We start from the raw sequence: 23,116 nt of genomic DNA, 5'->3' as shown, positions 1-23,116 counted from the left end.
AAAGGAACACACTCATCCAGGGGGAAGTCTCGTCCTGCTGCGAATGTATTTGTGGTGTTCCTCAGGGGTCCGTACTCTCCCCTCTGAAATGACTAACACAGAGAAAGTATTTCCTTGACAATGAGAGTTCTCAAACCCTAAATCAGTTGGGAGAAGTATCGAGCCATTACAGAGAGAGTGATGAACAGACCACAGCGCAGGTTATTTTTCTTCATGGTGACTCAGAGAGAGAGATTCTGTGAAAAATACAATACATTTGGTCAGGGTATCTTTTGTCCAGCCATGGTGTATTCTGAAGTTGTCATGGTCCCACCTGGCACCAGAGGGCGGCTGAGACCACCCTAGAGACTTTTATTGGACTCAGGTGTGTCTTATTGTTTCATGATTGAGTCCCTGCTAAAATAGGTGTGTTTTCTTTGGTCCTTTGCAGAAGCTTGAATTGTTTACAGTGTGTGTTCATTTCCTGAGTGAGTTTTTGAGACATAGTGTTTGTTGTTTTTTCAAGTGAATTGTGTTCATGCGGCTACCATATCTCAGTAAAGCATTATGTTTATCCTTAACTACTGATTCCTCATCTGGTCTCTTCTCTGCACCTGGGTCCAACCTTACTTCTGTTACGTGGCATTCTCTTTTGGCAACTTTCCACCATATACATTGACGTGTCTAACAAAGATCCTTTGGTGGGTAAGAAATAAGGTAAATGTTCCTGGAATGTACAGTACAGGTTCCCTTTGGATCAGAATATACAGTGCTGGTTGCCAGGGAATCTCGCGAGCATCCATTGTCTAGGTAGACGTAGCTCATGAACTTGAGTTGGTTGGAGGAGACAGTGAGAGAGATGGAGAGTGGGGGCCTGAGAGCAAGAGAGGGAGAGGTGAGTGAATGCTTGGCTACAGGAGCAGTGTTAGACACCTAAGAAGAACATAATTGAGCTCTGCATAGCAAATAGTAGCATGCTACGTGCTCCAAGCAGACATCGCTGACTAGACTCCATAATGAGAGGAGTGTTTTTAGCAACATGATCAGCATCCAAATTCCTTGAATTAAAGCACTTCTGTAAATATTTGACTAACTGTATTGATAGTGTGACTTGTGGTTTGACATGATTATTATTACAGGGGTCAACCAGGACATGTTTCCAGGGGTCAACCAGGACATCTTTCCAGGGTTTTTCTTTATTTTGACTATTTTATACATTGTATAATAATAGTGTAGACATCAAAACTATGAAATAACACATATGGAATCATGTAGTGACCAAAAAGGTGTTATATAAATCAAAATACATGTTTGAGATTCTTCAAAGTAGCCACCCTTTGTCTTGATGACAGCTTTGCACACTCTTGGCTTTCTCTCAACCAGCTTTATGAGGTAGTCACCTGGAATGCATTTCAATTAACAGGCGTGCCTTGTTAAAAGTTCATTTGTGGAATTTCTTTCCTTCTTAATGCTTCTGAGCCAATCAGTTGTGCTGTGACAAGGTAGGGGTGGTATACAGAAGATAGCCATATTTGGTTAAAGACCAAGTCCATATTACAGCAAGAACAGCTCAAATAAGCAAAAAGAGAAACGACAATCCATCATTACTCTAAGACATGAAGGTCAGTCAATGCGGAACATTTCAAGAAATGTAAACGTTTCTTCAAGTGCAGTCGCAAAAACCATCAAGCGCTATGATGAAATTGGCTCTCATGAGGATCGCCACAGGAAAGGAAGACCCAGAGTTACCTCTGCTGCAGAGGCTAAGTTCATTAGAGTTACCAGCCTCAGAAATTGCAACCCAAATAAATTCTTCACAGAGTTCAAGTAACAGACAAATCTCAACATCAACTGTTCAGAGGAGACTGCGTGAATCAGGCCTTCATGGCCGAATTGCTGCAAAGAAACCAATACTAAAGGACACCAATAAGAAGAAGATACTTGATTGGGCCAAGAAACACGAGCAATGGACATTAGACCAGTGTAAATCTGTGCTTTGGTCTGATGATTCCAAAATTTATATTTTTGGTTCCAACCACCGTGTCTTAGTGAGATGCAGAGTAGGTGAACGGATGATCTCTGCATGTGTGGTTCCCACCGTGATGCATGGAGTAGGAGGTGCGATGGTCTGGGGTGCTTTGCTGGTAAAACTGACTGTGATTAATTTTTTAATTCAAGGCACACTTAACCAGCATGGCTACCACAGCATTCTGCAGCTACACGCCATCCCATCTGTTTGCGCTTGGTGGGACAATAGACAGTGACCCCCACACACCTTCAGGCTGTGTAAGGGCTGTTTGATCAAGAAGGAGAGTGATAGAGTGATGCATCAGATGACCTGGCGTCCACAATCACCCGACATCAACCAAATTGAGATGGTTTGGGATGAGTTGGATCACAGTGAAGGAAAAGCAGACAAGTGCTCAGAATATGTGTGAACTCCTTCAAGACTGCAGGAAAAGCATTCAGGTGAAGCTGGTTGAGAGAAAGCCAAGAGTGTGGAAAGCTGTCATCAAGGCAATGGGTGGCTACTTTGAAGAATCTCAAATATAAAATATACTTGGATTTGTTTAACACTTTTTTTTAGTTACTACATGATTCCATACGTGTTATTTCATAGTTTTCATGTCTTCACTATTATTTTGACAATGTAGAAATTTTAAAAAAAGAAACCCTTGAATGAGTAGGTGTGTCCAAACTTTTGACTGGTACTGTACATGTCCTGGTTGACCCCTGTAATCATAATCATGTCAAACCACGTGTCAAACCTGTATATTACAGTACATTTGGCTTATGCTCTGTGTAGTGTTCTCAGCACTAACTTTGGAATTCTTGCAGTTCTTCCTGCGTGTGCGTGTTAGTTAGTTAGTCTCCCTGTTCTTGTCTTTGCAGCAACTGGTCTCTGGGCTGTTTGCTCTGTGGATGCTCATTACAGAGTGAATCTGTCAGCATCCACTTTGCGTGCACTAACACACCCCACTCTCTTACAGGCTTCTGCTCTAGCCTGCTTCTCTCTGGGGAGAAGACAAAATGAGAGACAGCCGTGGACACAAGTCAGCAACAGAGGAAACACAGCACCTCCTGCTCTCATGGGGAACGCTGCTGGTCTCTGAGAGACATTAGCATAGCTGTAATGACCTTTAATGGTCAGGCAGGCTTAGAACCAACGTCAGGTCTGGGAACTTACATTTTACTTGGGAAAGTGATTAAAAGGACAAACCTAGGCTAGGCTCTAGGACACATTGAAGTGATAATCTGCCTTATGTCGTGTGTGTGTGTGCCTGCGAGTGTTGTGCGTGTGTGCCCTGTCCTCACTGTGCCACGTTTGAACACAGGAAACCAACTGCCATCTGCAGAGAGAAAGCAGTCAGTCAGCACAGCAGTCTGGAACTGTACTCAAGTGTCTGTGTCTAATAACACCGCAGCTTCTCTCATGTCTTCAGTTTACCACCTCAGTGCATTAGGGGTGATAAGGTATGACAATTGGCCCTGGGATTTTTCTCAACACATGACCTAACCAGCTATGACTCGGGCCCAGACTTTTTCCTGACCAGAGTTTGTCGTGGTCCTGGTCAGGTCCCATGTTCAGGAACAACTCCAGGTACTAGGTGTGACTGTGGGCCTCTGGTGTGTCTAAAACGGCTTCACTGCTAACATGCACCTGTTTCATCCGAAGTAGTATAATTTCTCCATAAAGCAACAAGGAATAGTCCATTGAGATAGTGAATTATGAGAGTGGCAGACAATTAATGACCCGACCAGAGTTTTGGCTCCACCACTGAACCTCTGCCTTGTTGACCTTAAAAATATGATTGTTCTATGTAATTACGCTGCCACGCTCCACTGGTGTACAATATAGTTTATCATTCCAGTCTGACTACTTAAAAAAAAAAATTTAAAAAAAAGTCAATCGTTGAGAATATCTTGGTATACAAATGATACCGAGGAGAGAGCGGAGTGATTGCGATATTAAAGGAGTTGTAGTGTCATCACCTTTTCCATTTCAGAGCAAAGAAAAATATTGGATATGATAACAAATGGCTCGTGGCTTTTAAATACATGTGAATCATTTTAATATATAGTCAATTGTGTACATATATTTATTATTTTATATTATCTGCTGCTTCTGCAAAAGATAATGGGGATCCAAAGAAACAAATAAATACAGCTATAATATGTCGCTGCAACAAGCCTGTTCCTCTTGTACTCATCTCCCCTCCTTCTCTCTCTCTCTCTGTGCACCCCAGGGGACTCCTACTCCTACGTGCAAGGGCAGCCTCTGGCTAAGGAGGACATGGCGGTTGATGTGAAGCTGTACAGTCACCGGTGGAGGAGGTGGCTGTCCCCAGAACAGCCACGTAACAGGGACAGCAACAGGGCCAGCCAGGACCAAGAGCAGGGTCAGGATCAGGGTCAAGACCAGCCTGATGGGGGTTTCCCTGGCCTGCTCTCAGCAGAGGACAGCCAGGACACAGACAACAGCTCCCAGATAGAGGTACAGTCCATGAACAGTGTTACCCCAACCCAAGGAGGGCCGGCCTCCCTACATACCTCTGTTGCCCCCCTTTAAAAAAAAAAGTAAAGTGGTCCAATTGTTTTGTGTTTTTATAGATTTTTCCCACACAAGACAAACATGAACACCAACAAACAGAATAGCCCTAAATGGATTACTATTGATTTGAACTGAACGTTACTTCATGGGGCCTGGTGTTCTGCCAAGGAAAAACTATTTAGGGGAAACACTTGGGCCCACAGAGTGAACACCTCAGATCATCTGAGACAGGAAGGAAGAATGTCAGATGTTCTCTGTTAGGTCTCTATTAGAATATGAACACAGGTTAAACTGCCTTAGTTCCTCAATCCCCTTCAATCTAAAACTACTGCGAAACATATTCCCTGGCAACTCCCCAAGGAGAGAAAATAGACCTCCCTAGAACAGAGTGATTAGATGATAATAAAAAACTGGACTAGGGGAGCTTTTGGCAGATGAATACTGAATATCTAATTAACGCCCAGCACATCCCCCAAGTAGATATTCATCCTAAACGTCTGTGTGCGGACTGAGGGTGAGTCACATTAAAGCACCTCAGAAAGAGACTAGGTCCCAAAATAGCACCCTATACCCTACAAAGTGCACTACTTTTGACCAGAGCCCTATGGGGCCTGGTCAAATTAGGTGCATTTGGGATGAAGCCCAGAACAACAGATTAACTTAGACCTCGTTGACCTTCTCGACAGTCGCAAAATATGGAGATTAATTGCTGGCTCTTGGTCTGTCACTCCGTCCCCATGAAACGAAATAAAAGGCAAGAACCTGGGTCCCTTGTTATTGTTCCTACTAGCCCAGCTCAGCGCTGCAGCCTAGCACTCAGGTGTTTAGTCGTAACGATGGCGGTGGCGCATCTGGTCCAGACAGATTATTTAGTCACCCCGTGCCTTCTAATCATCTCAGGTCTACAGCCCCAGTGTCGCTTCGTGTGATAACAGACGACACGTTGATCACTCCACACACACACACACACACACACACAAATGCACCCACCCACCCGCACACATACACATGCGTGCACACACACACAGGCACGCATGCACACACACACACACACACTCACTCCCTGTTTTCTTCCCTCTTCCTGGGCTCATTTATCGTTGCGTTGTGTGTCTGGGACAGCGTCGGCTTTTAGCACAAATACCCCGTCATTTCCTCTGTCATGTCACCCCCACCACCATAGTCTCACTCCCCCTTCACCCCACCTCCCCCTTCCAGTATGCCTCTCTGTCTTCAAGAGGAAGGCTATAGTCTTTTATATTCACATCCTTAGATTAATAAGAGGCTGCTGACACCTTCCTTCCGGCCCAGCTCTGGTCGGACTATCAATACTCACTGGGCAAAAACTGGTTGAATCAATGTCGTTTCCATGTAATTTCAACCCCCAAAAATGTGATGATGTTGAATCAACTGATTGGATTTGCAAAGAGTCATCAATGTAAGGGAATTGCGTCTTTTTTTTCCACCCAACTTTTAACCCAAATCTAATGTCACGGTGACATTTTTTTGTTGATTTCACATTAAATTCACTTTAGGTGTCAACTCAACCAACTGTAAATCAAAACTAGACGTTGAACTGACATCTGTGCCCAGTGGGAATAGGGACTGTCTCATCTCGTCCGAGATATGACCAGAAGGAGGAAGGGAAGAAAGGATGGTGTCTTTAGTAAAGGAGGGGAGGAATAGAGTGAGCATTCATCATCGTAGGTGGGAATATTTTTATCATCACTTTCTTTTACTTTGCTGAAATGCTTGGAAACTCCCAGCACCGCAATAAATCTGTTTGTCAGAATCTCTTAGAGATGACAGAGACATTCTCCTTGGATTCTCGGATCACTGCAACCGATCAAACAAACCAGATAATGTGTGTGCCTGTGTATAGAAGGTGTCCTCAGGTAAACCCAATGACATTCAGGCGTGCTGCAAAGCGTTGGAACGAGCTAACATTAAAACAATTTGAATTAACCTCGTAATCCAGGTTTCCCTATAGATCCTTATCAATAAAATTCACAATACGGTGCAGAACATTTTGATTTGTCTGCCTGGGGAGCAAGGAGACCCCCCCCCCCAGCTCCGCCAAAACCATTGACAACTATGTGCCATTTTCAAGGGATTGCTTAATAAATGTTATAACTATTTGGTTTTAATGTCATCACCTCTTGAAGAGGATAGTCAGAACTACAGTTCCCATTATTCCACATGTAGTTCTATCATCAGATTTATACAGCAAGTAACTGCATACTTTTCATCATCAGCAAATATCAATTGATCAGGTGTTTTCAGATACGTGAGGGTAGACATGTCTATTTGGCGTGTGGCTAGCTAGCTAGCTAAGCAAACAACGTGTCATTTAGCTTTCTTCATCAGAGATTAGGCTTTTAGAAAGAGCTTGACGTCGGTCAAGTCCTCGTCCTGGTAAAGTTGCCAGTCAGACTACTGTCATCACCACTATCGATGGAAAGCAAATCAAACAACATCTGGATATAGCCATCTAGTTTATTTAGATTGTTAACTAGCTATATCGACGTGATCTGTTATTAGCTAGCCGGCCAATTTGACGTGGCCCACCAATCAATAGCCTATCATGTCTGTCAGCACTGCAGCAATTGTGATTAAACACTTTAAAAACAATGTTGAAAAGGGGATAATGTCGGCTAACTTCGCTAGGTAGGCCTACGTTGGCTGGAGAAAAAAAGTACATTAGGTCTCCTTTACCACTATCTTTAGTCAACTGTACAAGGTTTCTACCGGTAGCTTGCGAAGTAAAACTGATCAGCTAACAGTACATCGGCAAATGCACCTTTCTGCTGCTTGAAAGACAGCGTGCACAATGGATGGGAAATGAACCTAACCCCCCCCCCCCCCATAGTTGTCAGGTATATTTAACTTTTTATTTTATATCCCTCAAATCCAATTAATGGTGGCCAATATTGAGCGATATCGTGAGGCTGCCCTACGCATCTGAAAATTACATGATCAATTGATGTTTGCTGATCATGAAAAGCAAATCAAATCAAATCCAATTTTATTTGTCACATACACATGGTCAGCAGATGTTAATGCGAATGTAGCGAAATGCTTGTGCTTCTAGTTCCGACAATGCAGTAATAACCAACGAGTAATCTAACTAACAATTCCACAACTACTACCTTATACACACAAGTTTAAAGGGATAAAGAGTATGTACATAAAGATATATGAATGAGTGATGGTACAGAGCGGCATAGGCAAGATGCAGTAGATGGTATCGAGTACAGTATATACATATGAGATGAGTATGTAAACAAAGTGGCATAGTTTAAAGTGGCTAGTGATACAAGTATTACATAAAGATGCAGTAGATGATATAGAGTACAGTATATACGTATACATATGAGATTAATAATGTAGGGTATGTAAACATTATATTAAGTAGCATTGTTTAAAGTGGCTAGTGATATATTTTACATCAATTCCCATTATTAAAGTGGCTGGAGTTGAGTCAGTGTGTTGGCAGCAGCCACTCAATGTTAGTGGTGGCTGTTTAACAGTCTGATGGCCTTGAGATAGAATCTGTTTTTCAGTCTCTCGGTCCCAGCTTTGATGCACCTGTACTGACCTCGCCTTCTGGATGATAGCGGGGTGAACGGGCAGTGGCTCGGGTGGTTGTTGTCCTTGATGATCTTTATGCCTTCCTGTGACATCGGGTGGTGTAGGTGTCCTGGAGGGCAGGTAGTTTGCCCCCGGTGATGCGTTGTGCAGACCTCACTACCCTCTGGAGAGCCTTATGGTTGTGGGCGGAGCAGTTGCCGTACCAGGCGGTGATACAGCCCGACAGGATGCTCTCGATTGTGCATCTGTAGAAGTTTGTGAGTGCTTTTGGTGACAAGCCTCCTGAGGTTGAAGAGGCGCTGCTGCGCCTTCTTCACGATGCTGTCTGTGTGGGTGGACCAATTCAGTTTGTCTGTCATGTGTACGTCAAGGAACTTAAAACTTACTACCCTCTCCACTACTGTCCCATCGATGTGGATAGGGGGGTGTTCCCTCTGCTGTTTCCTGAAGTCCACAATCATCTCCTTAGTTTTGTTGACGTTGAGTGTGAGGTTATTTTCCTGACACCACACTCCGAGGGCCCTCACCTCCTCCCTGTAGGCCGTCTCGTCGTTGTTGGTAATCAAGCCTACCACTGTTGTGTCGCCAGCAAACTTGATGATTGAGTTGGAGGTGTGCATGGCCAAGCAGTCATGGGTGAACAGGGAGTACAGGAGAGGGCTCAGCGGGGTGGAGATGTGGAGATGTTGTTACCTACCCTCATCACCTGGGGGCGGCCCGTCAGGAAGTCCAGTACCCAGTTGCACAGGGCAGGGTCGAGACCTAGGGTCTCGAGCTTGATGACGAGTTTGGAGGGTACTATGGTGTTAAATGCTGAGCTGTAGTCGATGAACAGCATTCTCACATAGGTATTCCTCTTGTCCAGATGGGTTAGGGCAATGTGCAGTGTGTTGAGATTGCATCGTCTGTGGACCTATTTGGGCGGTAAGCAAACTGGAGTGGGTCTAGGGTATCAGGTAGGGTGGAGGTGATATGGTCCTTGACTAGTCTCTCAAAGCACTTCATGATGACGGAAGTGAGTGCCACGGGGCGGTAGTCGTTTAGCTCAGTTACCTTAGATTTATTGGGAACAGGAACAATGGTGGCCCTCTTGAAGCATGTGGGAACAGCAGACTGGGATAAGAATTGATTGAATATGTCCGTAAACACACCAGCCAGCTGGTCTGCGCATGCTCTGAGGGCGCGGCTGGGGATGCCGTCTGGGCCTGCAGCCTTGCGAGGGTTAACACGTTGAAATGTTTTACTCACCTCAGCTGCAGTGAAGGAGAGTCCGCATGTTTTGGTTGCGCTGTGTCAGTGGCACTGTATTGTCCTCAAAGCGGGCAAAAAAGTTATTTAGTCTGCCTGGGAGCAAGACATCCTGGTCCGTGACTGGGCTGGTTTTCTTTTTGTAATCCGTGATTGACTGTAGACCCTGCCCCATACCTCTTGTGTCTGAGCCGTTGAATTGCGATTCTACTTTGTCTCTATACTGACGCTTAGCTTGTTTGATTGCCTTGCGGAGGGAATAGCTACACTGTTTTGTATTCGGTCATGTTTCCGGTCACCTTGCCTTGATTAAAAGCAGTGGTTCACGCTTTCAGTTTCACACGAATGCTGCCATCAATCCACATGCATGCAGATACTTGCTGTATAACTCCGGTGATAGAGCTCAATGGGTACGATTGTTTTGCATGGAATAATCATACGTTTGTGGTTCTGACTATGGTCTTCAAGAGGTGATGATATTAAAAACAAATAGTTAACATTTATTTCACAATCCCTTGAAAACGGCGGCAGATGTCAATGGTTTTAGTGGTGTAGCTCCCTCCAGTAACCACGAGCACAACTGTTCCTTGATTTTAACTGTCGGTTTTATTCTGTAGTTCTAGTCAGAACTATCACCTTCCGTGCGAACTATAAAGTAAATTAAAATACAGTTAAGCACACTCTTATAACTTTCTTGTCTTACAAGTGACTTATTAGCTTGGTATAAATCTGAAGTGCTTACATACATAAAAACAGTTTAGCCGGAGATATAATGGTATCAGATTAAACACACAAAGGACAAATACCTCATTGGCTGCTTATTATAGAAGGGAGGAAATCCAAAACCTTCACACTTCTTATTCCTGACATGAATTCACGCTTCATCCATAATTATTATAACGTTACCATCCTAACATACACGCTTCAACCAAAGACACAAAAAAACCTAGCTAACAGGCTCCCCGGGTGGCGCAGTGGTCTAAGGCACTGCATAGCAATGTGCCACCAGAGACTTTGGGTTTGAGCCCAGGCTCTGTCGCAGCCTGCCGCGACTGGGAGATCCATGGGGCGACGCACAATTGGCCTAGCGTCGTCCGGGTTAGGGAGGGTTTGGCCAGCAGGGATATCCTTGTCTCATCACTCACTAGCGACTTCTGTGGTGGGCTGGGCGCAGTGCACGCTGACCAGGTCGCTAGGTGCACGGTGTTTCCTCTGACACATTGGTGCGGCTGGCTTCCGGGTCGGATGCGCGCTGTGTTAAGAAACAGTGTGGCTTGGTTGGGTTGTGTTTCGGAGGACGCATGGCTCTCGACCTTCGTCTCTCCCGAGCCCGTACAGGAGTTGTAGCGATGAGACAAGATAGTAACTACTAACAATTGGACACCACGAAATTGGGGAGAAAAAAGGGGGTAAAATTATTATTTTTTTAAACCTAGCTAAAACAGCGTGGGATTGCCTTCACTCCAAAAGTGTGTTGCTACGATAATAATCCCCGTTACAATAGTTGTTAGCCACGTAGTTCCGCTTGTCTAATCATTTCCCCCGCATAGTGAACACATAAACAATTCTAACAAAAAACAACATAGACTGACTGATTAATTGTCAGTTACTAAGCAGAGCTGGGGGTCTCCTTGCCCTCCCAACAGACAAATAGAATGCTCTGCACCTTATTGTGACCTTTTATTGATATTGACACATTGATTGTGTGACGAATTTCTCGTTTGTTGTTACGAGTAGCAAAGCACTGAACCAGTAAGTGCTTGTTGTTGGAAGTACAAACCATTGGTTTGTTGTGGTGTTGTTGTTGTTGTTTTAACTGGTGATATTGCTGTAACTATATTAACTACATTAATTAGGTGAATGTGGTGGTGATGATTATCACAATCACGCCATGTTAAATTCCACATTACCTTATCAAAGACTGGAGCAGCTTGTCAGAACGAAGCAGCTGTCATGCCCTGATCTGTTTCACCTGTTCCTGTGATTGTCTCCACCCCCTCCAGGTGTCGCTTATTTTCCCCAGTGTATTTATCCCTGTGTTTCCTGTCTCTCTGTGCTAGTTCGTCTTGTATGTTTAGTCAAGACAACCAGCGTGTTTTTCCCGTACTCGTTTTGCTATTCTCCTTTTCCAGTCCTCCCGGTTTTGACCCTTGCCTGTTTCTGGACTCCATACCGCCTGCCTTACCATTCTGCCTGCCTTGTCTGCCACTTTGTATCTCCTGAACTCTGATCTGGTTTTGACCTTTTTGCCTATCCACGACCATTCTCTTGCCTACCCCTTTGGATTATTAAACATTGTAAGACTCCAATCAACCACCTCCTGTGTCTGCATCTGGGTCTCGCCTCGTGCCTTGATAGCAGCAGCATGTCAACAAACAGACACACGGACAAGTCTCAGTATAAATATGGATGGATGTTAGATTATCTCTTATTGCCACACTCCTTAGTTAGTTTATTTAAACTTATAAACCTCTTCCACTACCATACATTTTTTTGGGGAGAGATTATTGTTTTAATGTATGTGTTGTGACGTAAATGCAATTTAAATCAAGTTTAGATTTGCTTTGATTCGAAGCAAGTACACAATTTCCCTTCATGAAAATGACACTTTCTAGTTCTATACTGTTCCGTTATATCTTCCTGGCACACAGTACAGTGAAGGCCAAGACCATTAAACCCAGGTCAAGCTATTACAACTACTCAGCCTCCTTTCCTGTCATGTTTCCTCCTCTGAACTGACTGTGTGTATGGCCAAATAAATCAAGGAAGTGTTCAAGTTTTAAGTATGCCTTGGTGGTTTATTATCACATATTGCCCTATAAATGTCAGAGTTACAAGGAGCATGCACTATACTGTACGTTCTGTTTCTGTGATTACAAGAGATTGTGCACTCGCTGTGTTGTTAGCGTAGCTTAGCCTCTTTCGCTGCATGGGGAGTTGTTTGATGAAGTGCTGCTTTTTGATGTCTGTCCAGCCAGGGTCATATTCATGAATGCACATATTTGCAAAACATTTTGTAATAGAAAACAAGTGTTGCTTTTTGGAGGATTTCATGTAGCCCCCCCCTCCCTATTTTGGCCCTCGTGCTGGATACAACCCTGGTCTGTGCTGTCTGTCTGATTGCTCAAAATAATCCCAGGGGAGGTTTGCATATTACATTATCCATGTCTGTTTAGTTGGAGATAGAGAACGAGGGAAAGGAAACCCTCCGGGAATTGACTTGGCTCTTACATTTTTCATTGCTTCATTTGATTTCCTTCTCATATTCAGTTGCAGAACAATGCTTTAGTGTGATGCTTTTACAGTGTATTTTATTAAAAGATTATCTGAGAGCGATGCATTTCTAAATGAGTGTTTAATATACTTCAGTATATGACAGTATCAGGAAATAGCTTAAATCATGTGCTTAATTCAGCACAGTTATTGCTCTCCAAGCTGAACCTGCAGGTCTGCCTTGACCTTAGCCTGCCTACCCTCTCTCACTGTCCCACCTGTGGAGCGTGTCTCTCTCTGTCAGACCTTCCTCTACTGTGGTGGCTAGCGTAGCAGTGCTAACACGCTGTTTTTTTTTGTTTGTTTGTTTTTACCCCTTTTTCTCCCCAATTTTGTGGTATCCAATTGTTTTTTAGTAGCTACTATCTTGTCTCATCGCTACAACTCCCGTACGGGCTCGGGAGAGACGAAGGTTGAAAGTCATGCGTCCTCCAATACACAACCCAACCAAGCCGCACTGCTTCTTAACACAGCTTGCATCCAACCTGGAAGCCAGCCACACCGATATGTCGGAGGAAACACCGTGCACCTGGCAACCTTGGTTAGCGCACACTGCGCCCCGCCCGCCCACAGGAGTCGCTGGTGCGCGATGAGACAAGGATATCCCTACCGGCCAAGCCCTCCCTAACCCGGAAGACGCTAGGCCAATTGTGGGAGCCTGAGCGCGGACCCAGAGTCTCTGGTGGCACAGCTGCAGTACAGTGCCCTTAACCACTGCGCCACCCGGGCCCGGGAGGCCCCCAACAGGCTGTTTTTCTATCAGCCTCCAACACATCTTGTGGCTAAAGCACTGGAAGTCAATATCTTGAGATGAAGGAAGTTGCCAACATCTTGTTAGTTAGGGATGGATCGACATTTACAGAATTGTTACCTGGAGGAAAATGAGGGTGGGTCATGCTTTTTCAATTTCAGTCAAGGGGAGGGTTTAGTATTATTATTATTTTAATCTTGTCCAGGGGAGGGTCATGTAATTGATGAAATTCCAATATTTCTCAGTGTTTTAGAATGAGTTGCTTATTAGGCTGAGCGCGCAATATCACGTGCGCCTATAGGCTATTTAGTGTGGTCTCAATCATACCCTATAGGCTACGAAGTGCACGCTCGGAGAAGCACAGATCAAATTTCTATTTCTAAGGTAGCTGCTGGGATGATGTAAATACAGCTAGGCTGCATTACACACGGCAATGAATATTGTAACACTGAGCTCCGGCCTGCTCTGCTCTTGCTGATGAAATAGGGTTTGGTGTGCTGCCTAACAATTGACTGTGCTGTTGTTGGCCTACAGTGGCAGTTCAGGAGGAGAGTCAAAGGCTTCTTCCAAAGGTTTTATTTATTAGGCCTATTCCAAAAGATCTTGCGCGCGGACTAGCCTAGAGCTTGCTACTACTACAATTGATTTGATTAAAAACAATATGTTACTTGCTCATGATGTGTTTCTGAGAGTTCTTAACCTCGCATATGACACTTAATATAATGTTTACATACCCTACATTACTCATCTCATATGTATATGTATATACTGTACTCTATATCTACTGCATCTTGCCATCTTTATGTAATACAAGTATCACTAGCCACTTTAAACTATGCCACTTTATGTTTATATACCCTACATTACTCATCACATATTTATATACTGTACTCTATACCATCTACTGCATCTTGCATATGCCATTCTGTACCATCACTCATTCATATATCTTTATGTACATATTCTTTATCCCCTTACACTTGTGTGTATAAGGTAGTAGTTGTGGAATTGTTAGGTTAGATTATTCGTTGGTTAATACTGCATTGTCGGAACTAGAAGCACAAGCATTTCGCTACGCTCGCATTAACATCTGCTGACCATGTGTATGTGACAAATAAAATTGGATTTGATTTGCTGGATATATTCCTGACTCCAGTCTTGCAAGGTTAGATTTGTTTTGTTGCATTAAAAAAGGGCCTGATATAATGTTGATTCGATCAGCAACAACAAAAACGTTGATCTATATAGTGCAAACTAATAGGGTTCAATCTCCTGTGTCTCTGTCTTCTGCGCAGCAGTCCTGGAGGAAGTGCGCGCACACTAGCAGTCTAGAGGGAACATTGGCCTTAGGCCTACCTGTTATATTAAAGAAAATGTCCAAAGCACAGGCCTACCCCTTATTAGTTTAAGAAAATTAAATGCAACAGTGAGCTATAACAGCACTTTGGTCCGCAATGCTTTATGCTACAAACAGTATGTAAAATCCCTTTGACATTCAGAGGCTGAGCTACAAACTTTTTTTATCCGAGGATAAATGTTTTTGGTTGACTTTGCTTGGGAAGTAATCTAATTATGTCACTATCAATTGATTTAAGCTATTCACTTTCTGTACAATAGAAGATGTTTCAACCCAGACAGCTTTTTAGGGAAACCCTTGTGACCTTCTCTTGTTGGGTTAAGCCATGGAAGAAGAGTAGCCAGCAGTTAAAGCTTAGATTAGAGTAGGCCTACTCTGTCTGGGTTGGAAAGGTAGACCTAACTTTTGAAAGTACCATGCTCAGATTCCTAATGACTTCTCAGATTAAATTATTTGCAAACAGGGACGGTTTCATTGCAAAAAAGGCACGCTGATTTGGCATTGGAGAAATATGATAAGATGAACACATGTCTCTGTCCACTCTTAGCCTGTATTTTCCTTCATTTGTGTGGTATTAATAAGGATTTTGCTAAAATATAAAAACGTAGAATTACATTACATTTTTATAAAATACAATGATAGATTAATGCAATGCATTTACTATAAAGGAGATAAATCCACCCCTACTCTTGTCCACGGTAGTCTGTGAACCTACAACCTTCTGGCCCGCAACCCTGTGTGCTATCAAAATTCTTGCGTTGCCATGTAATGCTTACAAGATGAAGAACAGTTCCTAAAACTGCATATCTAAGGCTCTGGTCTGGCCAAGAAGTGAGGCCAAACATTCCCTGCTATCCACTTTGTTTTAATTATGATTTTTGGTATTGGGGAATGGTCATGTTTTTTTTTCAAGTGTTCAGTTAGGGTTTAGGTCAAATATATTTTGCTGAAGGAAGGGCCAGCCATTTCCATTTCAGACAGGTCAGATTTTCTCCATGTACCCCTTATTATAAATAATTCACTCCCTTAGTTCCCTTGGGTCCATTTCACAGTTCAGGTAGGGACAAGTCTCCTCATCTCTGTGTCCTTAAATAAACTCTTGTCGGCATTCCAAATGGCACCCTACTCCCTTTTCAGTGCACTACTTTTGACCGGGTCTCTGTTCAGAAGAAGTGCACTATATAGGGGGTCGTTTGGGCCGCGTGCCTGGCCTAGAAGCTGCTAAACCAGGGGGCTCCAAACCACATGTTTATCTGCAGCACAGAGAAACCCTAAACCTTGGAACACTAGAGCTCTTCAATAACAACACTCTGTATGAGGGTGGGTGTAGGCCGTAGACGTAGAGGTAGAGGCTTCGGCCTACAGTAAGACTTAAAAGGCCGTAGGCGTAAAAGCTCAAGTTCATTTTTTAAAACAAGAAAACAAGAGTCTCAAAACACAAGGCGGGACATTCTATCCATGTGTTTCACGATTTAATGTTTACCGTTTATATTTTGTTGACTCCCGTTTTCTTTCATACCTGGATGTGTTCAAATCGACAAGCCCTATCGGTTTTGTTAGTAAGCAGGTGCAGCACACCTCAGCTCCAATGCTCGTCGGATTTCACCACACACTCCACTAATGCTGCTCCAATGGGGAGAGGATGAGTGATGAATAATGGACCATAGACGTTATCAGCCAATGTGAGAGCAAATGGCACACATGAGTAATGCCTTCCTTTTAAAGTGCAGATGGTTACCAGGGCCCCTGATGTGTGTGCGTGCGTGTGTGTGTGTGTGTGCGTGTGATATAAGAGATATAGGGACTCATGCATACTGTAGAGTAGGGAAAGATCTTATGAATTTTCAAATTCCATTTTTTTCAAAGACATGAGACGACAGTTGTTTTCCCTGTACTTTTCTTATTCAGTAATGCGACACCAATGTGCTTCATTGTGACATGATATAGACATTACAACGATTTAATTCAACTTTATTGCCTTGTTCTTTTCCCAATTAAAGCAGAAGGGTTATTCTTTCTCAGAGCTGTAGGGCGATATCAGGGTGCAAATTAGTTCAAATCTGTACAAAAATACTGTAAAACTCATTATAATCTGACAGTGGGATTTACTTGGACACTTTTTTAAACAATAATGTGGTTATTTACCTCGAGTTTAGTAAATGGAGAAAGAAAAATTACAAATGTAATCACACTGCCCGATTATAATCAAATCAAGCTTTATTTATACAGCACATTAAGACATGGAATGCAACGGAATGTGCTTCACATGAAAAAATATATATATATGAAAATGAAAACTGAAGTTTTTACTACACAACAAACAAAAGAGGATAAAAAACAAAAGAATAAGTATAAAAACGGAGAAAAAAAAATAAGGAAAAGCAAAGCTAAAAGGGTGTGTTTTAAGATCTCTTTTAAATATGTCCACAGTTTCGGCCCTCCTCAGGTTCTCTGGCAGGCTATTCCAGGCTGCCCCTCCATGCCTTTTGGTCCTAGGCTTTTGAGTAGTTAAAATGCCAGTGCGAGAGGACCTGAGGGACCTACTGGGTACACACAGTGCCTTCGGAAAGTATTCAGACCCCTTGACTTTTTCCACATTTTGTTACGTTACAGCCGTATTGTAAAATGTATTATTTTTTTTTAAGTACTCAGCAATCTAAGCACAATACCCTATAATGACAAAGCAAAAACCGGTTTTTAGAAAAGTTTGCAAGTTAAAAACTGAAATACCTTATTTACATAAGCATTTAGGCCCTTTGCTATGAGACTCAATTGAGCTCAGATGCATCCTGTTTCCATTGATCATCCTTGAGATGTTTCTACAATTTGATTGGAGTCCACCTGTGGTAAATTCAATTGATTGGACATGATTTGGAAGGCACACACCTGTCTATTGTCATGACTGTCCTGTGAGGATCACAATGGGTCAGATCAGCTTGGCAATGGTTGACAATAACCAGACCTTCTCTCACCCACAGAAGAGGCGAGGAGGGAACTGGACCGGTTTGACAGTTCACACCCTGTTGTAAATTACAGGAGAAAGGGGGGCTCTTTCTCCCCCTCCAGTTAAATCCACCAGAGGAATGTCTGTGTTAACAGGCTTTTCCCGCCGAAACTATAACATCGTCAAAAATGGATACTGGAACAATAATTCTAACATAAGAATATGGGGAATGGTCAGCTTGAGAGGATCTGCAGAGAACAATGGGAGAAACGCCCCAAATACAGGTGTGCCAAGCGTCATACCCAAGAAAACTCGATTCTGTAATCACTGCCAAAGCTGCTTCAACAAAGTACTGAGTAAAGGGTCTGAATACTTATGTACATTTTTTATTTACGTTTTTTTATTTTTAATAAATTAGGAAAAATGTCTAAACTGTTTTTGCTTTGCCATTATGGGGTATTGTGTTGATGAGGGGGGGAAAAACAATTGAATACATTTTAAAATAAGGTTGTATCTTAACAAAATGTGGAAAAAGTCAAGGGGTCTGAATACTTTCCGAAGGGACTGTAACTTTTAACTTAAAGCATGTCTGACTTGTATTGGGGTGCACAATCGTGGATTGATTTGAAAAACCAATAGAATAACCTTCAAATGTATTCTAAAACAATGGCTTTCTTCGGTAGACAAGACAGGAGAGCATTACAGTCGTCTCAAGCCTGATTGTAATAAAAAGCATGGATGAGTCTCTGTATCAGCCTCAGAGAGAAACAACCCCACCTTGTCAATGTTCCTCAGGTGGTAAGAAGCTATTTTGGTCACATTCCTAATGTGTGATTCGAAATTGAGTTCAGAATCTAAAATAACACACAGTGTCGAATGCAGCACTTAAATCCAAGAGTACAATGTCACGAACCGGGTCAAAGCCCGTAACAAAGGGAGACAACGTGGAGATAAGGAGTAACAAAATATATATTTATTAACTAAAGCAACTAAGGAAAATATACAATGGTGTGTGTAATCAGTAATCAGTAGTGGAAGTGAGTGTTTTGCATGCATGAATGTGATAATGCAGGGTGTTGAAAGGTGCCAAAGCAAGCAAACAAACGGCCACCAAGAACCACAACACAATCTACAAAGGTGTCTGCATGGAGAGCGTCTCTTCCATGAATGTGGAAGAGGTCTATTTATCCTGGGAGACACCGGGCCCAGGTGTTTTCCATTAAGCTGACGACCCTCTCAACTCCGCCCACCGGCATCCTAATAAGGAAACAAGAACAAAGACAGAATACGGCAGACAGAGTGGCAGGGTCGTCACAACAAGGACATAGAGCTGGCTCTAAGATCATGTATCACTTTAACTAATGCTGTCTCTGCTCTGTGCTGGGCACAAAACCCAGATGTACATTCTTTATTTTTAAATAAAAAAATACAGTTGGCACTTCAAAAAATTATTTAGCTTCTAAAGAGTTTTTTCATGTGTATTTTGCACAGATTTGAACTATCTTGCACCATGAAATCATTGTCCCTGGTCTGAGCTAAGTGATTATACCCACAGGTAAATGTCTGGCTGAGAAATATTTCTCCAACGTCTCAGCTTCTTTTACATTGCTGAAATGCTTGGAGCAATCCCCCAGCATGGCAATACATATCTTTGTCAGAATCTCTTAGAGATGACAGAGGCATTCTGAAACGTAAAACATTGGTATAAGGATATTCAGACTCCGCCTTAATGCATTGTTATTGAACTTGAGTAAATGCCTCAAACATTAAATTGGAAAGTGAATTAGAGATTGTTTGGTTCACTGAATGCAACTCGTACAGCACACTGTATGTGGGTTTATTTGTGTGCCTCATAAATTCTGAATTTATACAACCGCAAAACTGGATTCGATGGCTGTGATGGACAGAGTAGGGAATGTATTCAGGTTTGACTGGTTGGGTTGCAATCTCTCTTTCCTCTCTCTCTCCCATCATCCATCCACCTTCCAGTCACCTCAACTCAACCATTTCTTCCAACCCACCCACCCTTCCTTCCTCTCCCCTTCTATCTGCCAGGATATATATACTTCTCAGCCTGCGGGCATACACAATATAACAAACAGTACATAGGAATTCTGGTTCAAATTAATGGGTCAAATGCTCCGCCATCTTTCCTATGACCTTTTGAACCTATTCCCATCCACCCCGTCTATGTACCCCCTCGTGTCTCTGCTCTCTGACCTTGGCATCCAGCGTCCCTCTTTGCCTCCCCTGACGCCCAGCTGGAGGATGGCAGCCTTCCCAACCCTCTGATCCTCTGAAGGGGAGGGGAAACTGGGGCGAGAACAGCCAGCTGGCCCCCTCTTACCTCCAAGGAGTTCCTCCCTCCTTCCATCCTCTCCGCCTCTCCAAAGATGGCCTGAAATAGCCAACACATCTTGTGCTGATTAGTAGGAAACGTAACAAGGCTCTGTTTGTGTCTAGCAGTACTCGTTTTCTTTTGTTTTACAAGCGCCCTTGTTTCCGAACCCCCAAAACAAATCTGCTGAGTAAGCCTGACTGGCTACTACAGGGTGTTTGTTTTCCTAACAAGCTTTGTCTGCACGGGTCGCTCGCAAATGCGATTCAACATCTTTGGTGACGTGTGTTTAAGGTCAACCAATTAATCAAAAGCAATATCCCATCTGTGATGCCTAGCTTGAATTAAGAGGTTTTAATATGTATTAATCCCACCAGGGCTACATAAAGCCAGAACAGTCTCTCTCTATTCTATTCTACACTCTAGTATTACAGCGTGGGTTGTATTGAGGCCCACACATCTTTCAGATTACTGTTCTCCAAGGAAAATAGTATGAAGTGTTTATTTTCAATGAAAGAGTTATTTGTGTTGGTTTAATTCATGTAGTGTTTCTCACAGCTCTTTGATTAGCCCACCTCAGTGAAACACACGCACGCACACACACACACACACACACACACACACACACACACACACACACACACACACACACACACACACCACAGTGTTTATATTATCAGAGGGAGCACAAAGCTCAGCATGTCCTACTTATCAGTCTCATAGAGGTCAGTTGAAAAACCTCCTCTCTCTCTCTCCAAGCAACACAATTGGGCAACTTCCAAAGCTGCTGAATATTATCAAAGTTCAAAGTAGAGATTCAGCATATTTTCTAAGATGTTGTCTTTGTTTGGCATGATGTCTGCTGACTTGTCATTTGGAGAGATGTCTTTGTAAGCAACATTTCACTTGTCTATAGTCGAAAACATCTTGTTACGTCCCTATTCCACCCTATTCCACCCTTTTGGCACCTTATTCCATTTATATTACACTACTATTGGCCAGGGGATGATAGGCAATATTTTGTATTTGGGGTTTACGAGAGGCCCAGAGAAGATGTCCCATTAAAAAAAACGTTCTACCAGCTGTTACAGGGTCTGTCCCAAATGACACCCTATCCCCTATATGGGCCCTGGTCAAAAGTAGTCCACTATATACATAATAGCGTGCCATTTGGGACGCATACAGAGATATGGGTCCAGTGCAGGGCGTTCGGGTTACTCCATACAGGAAACAGTAAAAGGAGTCGTGCAGCGTCCACATCGCTCGTAAAAGCTCTCATGAATGTGTCCGTTAAAAAACGTGAACGGGCCTTTTTCACTCCATTAACCTATGGGCCAGGCTTTTAGGAGTGCAGGAAGTCATGCTTTCTGGCTGTCCTAATTTGATTAGCTGCCATTACGACCACTTCTGAGTGAAGAAGCCTACAGAACACAGACACTCACTCACTCACTCACTCACTCACTCACTCACTCACTCACTCACTCACTCACTCACTCACTCACTCACTCACTCACTCACACACACACACACACACACACACACACACACACACACACACACACACACACACACACACACACACACACACACACACACACACACACACACACACACACAGCATTCCTCTCTCCAGCCTATACAATATCATTGTTCCAAGGTATCAAGGATACCAATTCAGTTCTACAGTTTTTACTCAATTGCAATCGTAGTCACACATTTAACTATAACCTTTATCATTTCAGACTAGTCTTCCATGTCTTATGCAGATAATATTCAAATGCCATGCAAGCCTACACAACCTTATTGTTCCATAGACAGTACCTGTCAGCAAAAGTAATGTTAATTGAAAAGCTGAATTTTGGGCCTTCCGAGTGGCGCAGCGGACTCCTTGACCTTCACTTCTCCCGAATCTGAGTTGCTTCAATGGGACGAGACTGGAACTACCAATTGGGTAGGGAAAGGGGTAAAAGTAAAAAATAAAAAAAATGAAATAAAGCTGATATCTCCTAATGAGATGTAGGAATAACTTTCTATAAATGAATGCTGTATGATAATACTACCCCATGGTTGTTAGTGATAGTCTATATGAATGTTATATGTACTGCACAATAACAATACATCCAGAGATTGTTGAGTGGATGTCTAAATTCAATTCAAGTTTGAAAATAATTTGTCTGGGTTTGGAAATTGCCTCGGACAGAATGTGTGCAGAGGAGAGATTTGATTTCGTCTGTTAGGGTCTGAGCAGCAAAGGAAGAGAGAGAGAGAGAGAGAGAGCACGGGATAGAAAAGAGGAGAGAGAGAGAGATGTCCCTCTCTTGCTACAGCACGTCGCGTCATATAGCTGAGTTAATGCACATGGAGGAGCAGAGGCTCTATTTGAATCAGTCACCCTAGGCACAGGGTTACATCCACTCTCATTCACTACTATCTCTCCCTGCCCAACCACGTTTGAGCGCTCTGCCTTTCTTAAATCCCACACTACGAGCAACAACTCTCGTCTCTTACGATCTTGCTGTCGACCAAATGGTAACTTATTGAATGGATGCTTTTCGTTTCGGGTTCTAATAGAACTTCTATAGACCGTCTGTAAAGGGATACTCCAAATAAAGTGTAACCAATCAGTGCTTTTGTTTTGTGTCCAACAGGAGGACACAGATCACAACTACTACACATCAAAGACTTACGGCCCCACGGACCCCATGAGCAAAGACTTGTGGGTAAACGTTGACCAGATGGACAAGGACAAGGTGAAGATCCATGGCATCCTTTCCAACACTCACAGGCAAGCTGCGGTAAGACAACCTTCCTCTCAGATTCTGATTAAAAGTGTAGACACCTTGAAGTTGTATGATATCATATAGATTGGCATCAATTGGACATGTTTTGGGGCATTGGTCAGACTCTGCAGGGGAAGATGAATGCCTGCAGCTGTAGGGTGAAATTGCCCCTAGACGCTGATCTTGGGTCAGTTTTGCATTCCCCTACTAATGGTTAAGGTTAGGATTGGGGGGAGATCCTAGATCTGTACCTAGAAAAGCTTCACTCCGGAGCACACTACCTCTGCACGAACAGGTGCACCGTGT

At 43.1% G+C, this 23,116-nt stretch overlaps 1 protein-coding gene across 1 annotated transcript in view; it reads left to right on the top strand.

The window, feature by feature from the left end:
- The window catches only part of LOC139420457 (plexin domain-containing protein 2-like), a 170,560-nt gene that overhangs the window by 60,894 nt on the left and 86,550 nt on the right, over positions 1 to 23,116 (top strand). Inside the window, exons 2-3 of the mRNA XM_071170623.1 lie at positions 4,227 to 4,474; positions 22,679 to 22,825. Of these exons, the coding sequence (XP_071026724.1) occupies positions 4,227 to 4,474; positions 22,679 to 22,825 (395 nt within the window). The remainder of the gene's footprint in view (positions 1 to 4,226; positions 4,475 to 22,678; positions 22,826 to 23,116) is intronic.

The sequence above is a fragment of the Oncorhynchus clarkii genome, chromosome 11, assembly GCF_045791955.1.
Source record: "Oncorhynchus clarkii lewisi isolate Uvic-CL-2024 chromosome 11, UVic_Ocla_1.0, whole genome shotgun sequence".
Taxonomy (NCBI): Eukaryota; Metazoa; Chordata; class Actinopteri; order Salmoniformes; family Salmonidae; genus Oncorhynchus; species Oncorhynchus clarkii.
Note: the sequence above shows the minus strand (reverse complement) of the source record. Positions and strands in the feature narration are given on the sequence as shown.